The sequence below is a fragment of the Trachurus japonicus genome, unplaced genomic scaffold (genome assembly GCF_045865225.1).
Source record: "Trachurus japonicus isolate A0001 unplaced genomic scaffold, Traja_1.0 AP030829.1".
NCBI classification, from domain to species: Eukaryota; Metazoa; Chordata; class Actinopteri; order Carangiformes; family Carangidae; genus Trachurus; species Trachurus japonicus.
The window spans coordinates 1-9648 of record NW_028220962.1 but is presented as its reverse complement, the minus strand read 5'-3'; the positions used below and the strand labels follow the sequence as shown (position 1 = coordinate 9648).

Sequence of the window (9648 nt, the reverse complement as noted above, 5' to 3'; positions counted from 1 at the left end):
TCACTGCTACGTTCCCTCGCCGAGCCATGTGATCATCCAGGCAGCATGAACTCAGCGAGCTGGTGTGCTCTTTCTAACTCCTCTGCAAACACAACGTTTTCGGGCCAGCGCAACCCACTGGAGGAGGGGGAGGGAAGCAGAGGGCATGGTGGCGGCCTGGTTGGGGGATGTTAGGCTTAGAACAGAGCAATGTTAGCCAGATTAGCCATAGCAGCAACAGCTGGAGTCCTCTGAAAGCAGTGTCGACACATGTGGCAGGTTACTTCTTCCTGTTGTGTTGCCTTCGCGCCTGCAGCCTCTGGCGGGCTCCGGATGGTTTCGATCCGGCTCCAATAGAGAAGGAGGGAGTCCCCGGAGACCCTGGAGAAAAAAAGCACACAAAGACAGGGACACGTTAGGTCACATAAGTTACATTTCTTTATACTCTTTCTACTTCTAATTGTGTCACACAGAAATGTCTGTTGAACACAGAGTAACAGTGCACGCTCACTACCCTGCTCTAGTTTCTGCATTTCCTTTGCAGATTAAGGTAAGGAGTCTTTAAGATAATCTTTCAAATAAGACCAGTACTTTGTAGTCATGCTTTCATGTTTCAATTTAACATGAGGTACAAATGAAAGCTGCATGCCGTCCACCACTGTAAACCTGTGGCAGTGACCTTCCCCTGTTCTCGTGTGTCTTCTATAGATACACGGATGTGGTTTTACATGAGAGAGAGAGCTTCCTTCTTCAGTTCTCAGTATTTCAGTAGAGTTGTTACCCATGTTCCAGATTGAGATCAACCTCATTTTAATGTTTACAGATTCTCCTCTGACTTACTGCTGTTACATAAACAAAAACCAGCAGGGTTTAACTAACTATTGCAGGAACAAACAGTGATGTTAAGTGTCTGCAGCACTTCATCCACTGCTCCTCATTAACACCAGCATGGGTCGACTAGCTGTGGTTGCTAAGGGCTCACAGGGGGCACAACTACAACCACTCCTGTCAAACAACGGCACTTATAGAAACACATACCAAAGGGAGCAGCTTGGAAGCCTGGGACTGGAGTTGCAGGGCTCCCAAAGCCGATGGGGCCGGCAGCAGCGCTCTGGCCGAAGGATGGGGTTGAAGTCCCTGCAGAGAGAGAAGCACGTAACTTTAACCAACCAACCACACACCCACTGAACCAAACAGGGACAGAGACAAATGTAGAACAGGCTAAACATGCTTATAGGAGGAACTAAATGTTACGGTGGATTTAAAATAAATAATTAAAACAGAGCTCGTCTTTGTTTCTTACCAAAAGCTGGTTTGTCAGTAGCGCCCCCAAAATTGAAGTTTCCCATAACCGGTGCAGGGTTATTGGCGACTGGTGTTCCAAACTGGGGGCATGGCATACTGGCGCCAAAGTTGAATCCGCTGGGCGCTGGCTGGGCGGGGCCCGCGGGCGCCGGTTGTGGAGCGGCGCTGCCGAATGTGAAGCCGGTCGAGGAGGCGTTCTGAGTCTGGGTCGCCGCGCCGAAGCTGGGTGCAGCCGTGGGCGCGGCGGGGGAGGCGGTGGAGCCGCCGAAAGCAAAACCAGCGGTGCTGCCTCCAAACGCCGGTTTAGCAGGGGTCCCGAACGTGGTCGCCGTGGTGGCAGCAGGTGCCCCGAACGTGGTCGCCGTGGTAGCAGCAGCTGCCCCGAACGTGGTCGCCGTGGTGGCAGCAGCTGCTCCGAACGTGGTCGCCGTGGTCGCAGCAGGTGCGCCGAACGTGGTGGCGGCAGCTGCTCCGAACGTGGTCGCCGTGGTCGCAGCGGGTGCGCCGAACGTGGTGGCAGCAGGTGCCCCGAACGTGGTCGCCGTGGCGGCAGCAGCTGCCCCGAAAGTGAAAGGAGCCGGGGCGGGGGCGGGGTTTGGGTTGGGGGCAGGGGCAGAAGATGTAACAGCGCTTCCAAAGTTGAATCCTTTTGGCGCCGCTGCTGTGGAGCCGAAGGTCGACGCCGGTGCTGCCGGTGGCGCTTCAAAAGACGGCTTCCCGAAGCTGAAGGTGGACTGGGTGGTGGCGGGGGCGGCGGTGGAGACGGTGTTGGCGATGCCGAAGCCTCCGAACGAAGCGGTGGTCGTGTTCTGACTCGGCGCTGCTTGGCCAAAAGCAAACACCTTCTGGTTGGCGGCGGCTTGCAGGTCTGGCTGCGCGGCACCGAACGAGAAGGCGCCGTTGCTCGCGGTCGTGGTGGCGGCGGCTGGAGCGGCGGCTGGAGCAGCGGTGGTGGTGGTGGTAGCAGCTCCAAACTGAAACGTGCTCCCTGCGTTCGGAGGCTGCGCCGCGGCCGAGCTGGTGCTCGTCGGCGCCGGCGTGGACCAGTTTCCAAAGAGAGACTTGACGCCTGCAGGCTGCGTGGCGGCGTTGGAGCCAGCAGCCGTCGTTCCAGCGGGGGTGTTGGTCAAGCCCGGGAAAACAGACGACGCGGCCGTGGTGCTGCTCGTCGCTGCGCCAAACATTGAGGATGTACTAGTCGAAGAAAGCGTAGATGCCGGGTTGGCGGTCGCGAGAGACGCAGACTGTCCGAAGCCAGAATCTGTAGTGACGGCTCCGAAGATGGGCTTGAAACTTTGGACAGAGGGTTTGCTCTCTGGAGCCGAGGAGGAGGAGGAGGAGGTGGTGGCGGTGACAGCGAAGATGGGCTTGAACCCTGAAGACAGCAGAGGGTTGGTGTTACTGAGTGACTCGGGTTTGCTGGCGGCAGCAGCAGCGGCGGCGGTGATGGTGTTGGAGGCTGTGGATGCAGACGGGGCGCTGCTCTGGCCCGCCAGTCCAAACAGGCCAGCTCCCGCGACGGGTGGCGTGGCGCCGCTGCTGCTGCTGGAAGCCTTGAAGACCTGACCCAGGACCTGAGTAAAGGCAGACGGCTGCTGCTGCTCCACGCCAGCGGTGGAGGACTGAGCCTGGGAGGCCGGGGGCAGCTGTGGGGAATCCACCGCAGTCATCGTCTTCAGGCTCAAGCTGCTGGGTTGCACTGGTGTAGCTGATGCAGACGCTGCAGACAGAACAATTTAATTATGGTGTGAAAAACATGTTTAATTAAAAACCAGGTGAATATCAGACAATGAGATTGTTAAAGGGGAACTATGCACTATTTTTAAGCTTTACTATGCTACATTTTTACCTTAAATAAACAGTTTAGGAGTAATTGTGATGGTTTAATAAATGACTTGTCGCTATACAGTCACTGATACTGTATCAGGATGGATATTTTTGTTGTCTTCTGTGCTGAATTATTGTAATATGTAAAAAAAAAAGTATTAAAAAATAAATAAATTAATGACTTGTTATAAGGGAGAATGGAGGCTCTCTGCCTTCAACGTAGCGTCTCGGCTAAAAATCAACTTTGCAGGATCCTTGACCCGGTGTCCCAGCTCTCGTCTCTGTGCAAAACGACACAAACATGCCCCGTAACCCGTAACCTCTTGTTTATGACCGAGTAAACTACACAAATATAAACATCGTAACATCGTATATGATATATAACGTTATCTACCGCTCCATTGATTGATTTCTCGCTGAGTTCGTCGTCAACAAATGTACATGGCCGGGAGGAGGGTCACATAGTTCCTCTTAAATACAAAAACACATGGGAGCACAGATGAAACCACCTCGGCTCAGTGATCGTACCTGTGGTTGTAACTGTGCTAGCAGCAGACGTGAAGCTCGCAGGAGAGCTAGTCTTCATTTTCAGAGCCTCCAGGAGCGGGTTGGAGGCTGCGGCTGCGGCGCCGACACTGCTGCCGGGGCTGGGGTCGAGGTTGATGACTGGGATGGCGGCGCTGGAGGCTGTGGGAAGAGGAGCTGCGAGGAGGCTGCTCAGGGTGGTGGTGGTGGTAGAGATGGTCGAGGAGGCGGGCTGGCTGGAGGTGGTGGCTGGGGTCGAGACGGACTTCTCCGGCTCTGGAGCTAAATGAGGACAAATCGACAGGAAGGTCAGAGGTCAAGCTGGCGGCTCATCCAATCAAAAGCCAAAAACTGAGGCCTAATAGTTGCAGGAGGTGGCAGCAGGATACTTCAAGGCTCGGTTAATAAATGGCAGCCTGTCGTTCCACCAGCGCTGAAGTATACAAGTGTGAATGTAGGCGAGCCAAACATGGCAGACATTAAACAGTGGGCGCTCGGGTGTTTTACTCACCGGGCGTCTCCAGGACTTTCTGGATCTTGCTGATTGCAGCCTTCTTCTCTTCATCGAGGTCTTTCACAGTGATGGTGTAGCCAAGCTCGGGAGGTGGGGGCTGCCAATCAACAAGCATGGAGAATGAAACACATGTAGGCAACTCTGACACGTGAACTATATAACGACAGATTTCTGGATGTGAGAACGTGGCAGTTCTTCGTACCAGAGAGATGTGATCGTCCCGTTGGCTGGACACCAGCTGGATCTTCCTTTTCCGCTTCCCACCACCACTGCCAGTAGAGTCTGTCGAGGGAGTGACGGGGACCTTGGGGACTGGAGTCAGCTTGGCTGCAACAACATTATGTCATAATTACTCCATATCCTACATCACAAATCAGTGTTGACGTCTGCTCAGTGGTTGTTATACCTGACTTACAAGTAACAGGTGCCTTGTCTGACGCTGTGTGGTCGGACCTCACCGAGGAGGCCGAGCTGGGAGACTGTCCATCGTCCTCTCTGGGAACAAAACCACAAGTTTAAACATCGTATGTGGCTGGACCACCTGTGGTAAGATCTTGAATTTATAAGTGCAACGTCATCTGACAAAAACCACTACACACGAATGACAAAGAGTGAGCTGTGATTTCAGTCATATTAACGTCATCACAATGGATCTACTCCAGCACTTTTATTTATTTATTCATTTACTTTGATTTGTTTATTTCTGTGATTTTTTTTTCTTTCCATTTTGTCATCTTTGCTTGGATCTTGTCTCGCTCCTGTATTTATGTTGAGTTGTAATTTCTATTGCGCAATGAGGCGTTACGACCAAAATAAACTAAAAAAAAAAAAAAAAAACGAATCGTGATCAGATGAGCCAGTCAGCAGCATCTGATCTTAACAAAACAAAACAAAAAAATCATAATAAGAGATTAAATGTGGACGACTGGAGCAGATACATACCTGGGTCTTTTGGCGGCCGTCTCTGGAGTCTGAGAGCGAGATGAGCCGGGGCTGGACAGAGGGGAGCTGGGAGCAGACGGTTTCTTCCACTGTGAAGGTAAACACGGAGATCAGGCTCAACAACTCCGCTTCATCACTGTGGGGTCGAATGCACCGTAATCGAACAGGTAGGTGTTACCTGGCAGAGGCCGACTGAGGAGCTGTAGGAGCTGTGGATGGGGTTTCGCCGGGTGCCTGGCGTTCCCCGCGGCGCGTGAGCCCCGCTGCCGGAGCTGATGGAGGACGTGCGGGACCTCTTCATGATGGACTCCTCTGCCAGCGAGGTCATCCCTCTTTTCAGGCTCCCTGGCCTGGAGGAGAGGAGGGAAAGCATTTCCACCAACATTTAGCCAGCGACATTATACTTCATGTGGTGCAATGAGCTTCAGTAGCGGTGTAAGACTGAAAAAAAAAGGGAGATTTCATTTCACTCACTTAGGGACCAGTTGTGACGGTGTTCCATTGGGCAAAAGAGGCTCAAAAGCAGAGTGAGCACTTCCACCGCTGTCGTTACGCCTTGGGAAATAAATATGGATTACAAAACACGCTTAATATTTCAATTCAGTAAATGTATGACCCCTCACTGCCACAGCTACAGAACTATGTTGACACAAAATTCAATCAACTCTTTCAACACCTAAACATTTTGGATGAACTGCGAAATTCAAAACCTTCTTATTTTTTAATCCTGGCTCTGTGGTTTGTGGCTCTGTAGTTTCAGGGACCTTAAATTCAAGTGACAACATTTCAGCTTCAGTACTAAATTCATGCTTCCAATTAAATCTACCTTGTATTATATTTTATCAGTGTGTGGTTAGGTTTTCCCAGGTTGAGTAGCGCCATTAGGGGACAAGGAGCCAATGCTCAAGACAAAACACCATTTGGCAAATGCATCAATATTTCTTCCTCACCCAGAAACAGCAGGCGTTTTGACAGCAACAGGGTGAAAGAGAGTCTGTCTAAATCCTGCCACATCATGTTCAAGCTAACAGAAACCTGCCCTAACCTGTATGTGCTCCAAGTCAGTGAACACTTCAGAGAGAGTTAACGCCAAGACAAACTGACCAGCGAAGGATTGAGTGACTTATTTGGCCCCTGCATGCTTTGTATGATATCTGCTATGGCTACATGACCAGAATCAGCAATAACCGATGTTTCATTCCTTTACTTGTAAATAACGGTCTCCAGTGGTTCTAGTTATTTTTATATTATTGCCTCAGGCTTTTTGGGTTGCTGTCTTTGTTGCTTTTTCCTTGCACCTCCCACATTGATGCTGGGATGCTGAGAATTTCCCCTCTGTGACATAAATGAAAGGCATATCTTATCTTAGTTCGAAAGCAAAACCAACAGTTACACTCTGATCTATTTTCTTCTATTTCTTCTACACTATCACTTTCACTCAGATTAGCATGCTAACCAGCTGCCCCCAGTCCATCCTAAAAGCAGTCCTGCTCAGAGGGATTATCATGCCACCTCTTGTCTTGTAAATGCAACAGTCTGTGAAGCTCTAGGCGAGATTTGCAAACAGCTGTTAATGCTAATGACGGCTACACACAGTGTTCACAATACTTACAAAGCCCATTTAAGCAAATAGAGCTCAGACTCTGTTTTAGCTTGGTACCTTCGTTTACTTTTCTGCTCTGTCGTGAAGCTCCTGTCCTCATCCTCCACTTCCCTCTTACGACTTTCCTTTAACACCTTGAGGACACTTTCTCTGGAGCAGGGATCTGCAGGAGCCCTGATGAGCCCTGAACAACTCAGATGGTCCAAACTATAAGAGGACAGAAACACAGCAAACAGTGCAACTCTGGTCAGTAAAGCCACAAATCTTGGTTTTACTGAACTACAAAATATTAGAAACATAATGCAGTTTACTTAAGACAAAGCCACATCAACAATCATATAAGTTGCAACCAAATTTTGCTACTCAGAACCAGGAAATATTTTGCTAATTTGCTAAACAAATAACTTCAAAGATCATGTTTCAGTTCCGTCTATAAAACTAAAACAGTGATATGTGCAGGTTGATGTTGAGAAGTCTCCATTGCATTACCTCAAAACAATGATACAAGTGTGACAAAGATTCAGTGAGGCAAAATAGATGACCCAAATTTTTAAATGGGACACAGTAATGAAATGTAAACCTTACACAGATTATTCCAAGATAATGAAAAAAATTATAAAATAACACAGAACACACAATGTTGACAGACTGTGAGAGTGTGTTAAAATAGAAACCTGGGGGTGTTGTGGTTGGGCCTGGCGATCTTGACGGTGACGGGACTGAGGGCAGCTGGGGAGTTACGTGGGCTGAGGACATTTTTCTTCCTGAAACCGTCCCACTTGACAGGAGGTAGGACTCCCACAGACGAGGCGCCCGGCTGCTGCAGCGGGTAATGGCGCTGCGGGGTGATGGTGAACCGGCTCACGGCGCCCAGCGGCTCTCTGCAGGAGAGAAGACAAGAGCAAAATAATGCATGTTACCAACCTGCATCAAGTGAGATGTACACATTTATAAACAAAACACCTACATCATACAGAGCCCATGCTGCAGTGCTGTGATCAACAGTGTATTGGCACCGCAGTTGTTTTTTATTTTGATAATACACTCCTGCAATGTGTGATGTGTTTTCCTCCAATAACAGCAGCCTCTACAGTCCATGGAGAATATATACTACTACAAAGTTACCTGTATGTAATAGTAATGATGTCTTTGATACTTTATCCTATCTGCCTTTTGAAAGAAAAAGATTACATGATAACATTTGTTGTTTTTCTTGTAATTTCATACATCGTAATCTCGCTGAATAACCGGCTGCCATGGTAAAGGTTGGAACAGTTTTAACACCTGCGACAACAACAGGTCCTTTGTCTTTATTGTTCTCGGGTCTGTGTAACTCAACTCACACACAGGCGTTATAAACATATTATGTAGTATGTATTCACCCAATGCCATACATTTAGTATACATTACAGTTTCAGGCCTGTTTCCAGTCCATGTTATCTATCTGTAAGTATAATTCACATTTTATTCTATCTATGCGTTTTCCATTTGAGAATAATAAGGTATTTAATTATCAAGTTGTCATGAACCAAAGCTATACAAATTGAAAAATGTATTGATTGATGTTAGCGTGTTTTAAAATTGATCACAAACTCGATTTTTATAGTAAGTTTATAGTTTCATCCTCCTAACAGTTCAAAAATTGATGTTATTTATAGCAACGCATGTAAATCTCAGAGAGCGCAAATAGGAGGTGAAACAGTGAGTTTCAGCTCTCTGCAGCTGATCGGGTCAAAGAGTGAAGACATCAAACCCGCCAAGATGTTGAACCTTTGACTTCAGGATTCATCCGCTCCAACGCTGCTGCTGCCTCCTCACGGCGGCGCACGTTGTTGTTGTGACGGGATTTGATTATAAACATAAACATACCCAGCAAACGACAGCCTCCTGTTGGGGGTGCACACGGCGTGGTTGGGTCTGCACAGCTTCTCTCGCAGCTGCTCCCGGGGGTTTCTCCCGGCTCTCGGCCTCCCGGGCTCGGCGGCCGGGCTGTCGGGCTTCCCGATGTAACTCCCCATGAGGAAATCCCGCGGACTGAAAAGAAACGAGTCACTCGCCAAAGCTTCCCTCCGATAAATCCCTGTTTCCCCGAGCGGTTGTCTGAAGTGTCCCTCCGGTTCCCGGTGCCCTGCGGCGGCGGCGGCGGCGGCGGCGGCTCTGTTGCTGCTGCTCCTCGGTTTCCCCCGGTTGGCCGCCGACACGCCGGTCGGCCCCCAGCCCCACAACCAGCGCCTCAACGCGGCCGGCGCGGTCAGGCCAGCCCGCGGGTTGAGGCCTAGCCTGGCGGGAAGCGGCGCTCCGCTGTGATAATAACACACAATGCAACAAACTCCGAGAATTAAAGTCGCGTAAAGAAAAGTAGGAATATAATAAAGAGCGAGACTAACTACGCATAAAACAGAGAGAAGCGCTAAATGTTTCTCTCTAGGTGACATGGCGGCAACGCGCCGCCGGAGGACTCTCATATCCCATCATGCTGTTCTTCTAGCAATGGTTCTTCTTCTCTGGATTTAAGAACTGCAGCAGCGCCACCTGTCGGACTGGAGGAGGAGGAGGAGGAGGATGAGGAGGAGGAGGAGGAGGGGGAGGGGGATGGTGGAGGAGGAGGAGGGAGAGGGAGGAGGAGGAGGAGGAGGAGGAGGAGAGGAGGAGGAGGAAGGAGGAGGAGGAGAGGAGGAAGAGAAGGAGGTGGAGGAGGAGGGGGAGAAGATGGAAGAAGAGGAGGAAGAAAAGGAAGAGGAGGAGGAGGAAGGAGGAGAGGAGGAGGAGGGAGGAAGAGGAGGAGGAGGAGGAGGATGGAGGAGGAGGAAGAGGAGGAGGAGAGGAGGAGGAGGAGGAGGAGGAGGAGGGGGAGGATGGAGGAGGAGGAGGAGGAGGAGGAGGAGGAGGAGGATGGTGGAGGAGGAGGAGGAGGAGGAGGAGGGGGATGGAGGAGGAGGAGGAGGATGGAGGA

The 9648-nt window shown here is 50.2% G+C and overlaps 1 protein-coding gene across 1 annotated transcript; it reads right to left on the bottom strand.

Annotated features, from left to right (window-relative positions):
• Positions 1 to 6: 6 nt before the first annotated feature.
• On the bottom strand, positions 7 to 9204 carry LOC146959965 (uncharacterized). Its single transcript, XM_085772748.1, has 13 exons — positions 8565 to 9204; positions 7370 to 7576; positions 6753 to 6902; positions 5567 to 5647; positions 5271 to 5442; positions 5093 to 5181; positions 4566 to 4645; positions 4353 to 4477; positions 4148 to 4247; positions 3640 to 3918; positions 1283 to 3004; positions 1018 to 1116; positions 7 to 360 (listed from the first exon to the last, which is right to left on the bottom strand). The coding sequence occupies exons 1-13, from the start codon at positions 9158 to 9160 to the stop codon at positions 260 to 262; spliced, it is 3801 nt and encodes a 1266-aa protein (XP_085628874.1). The 5' UTR covers positions 9161 to 9204; the 3' UTR covers positions 7 to 259.
• Between the last annotated feature and the right edge of the window lie 444 nt (positions 9205 to 9648).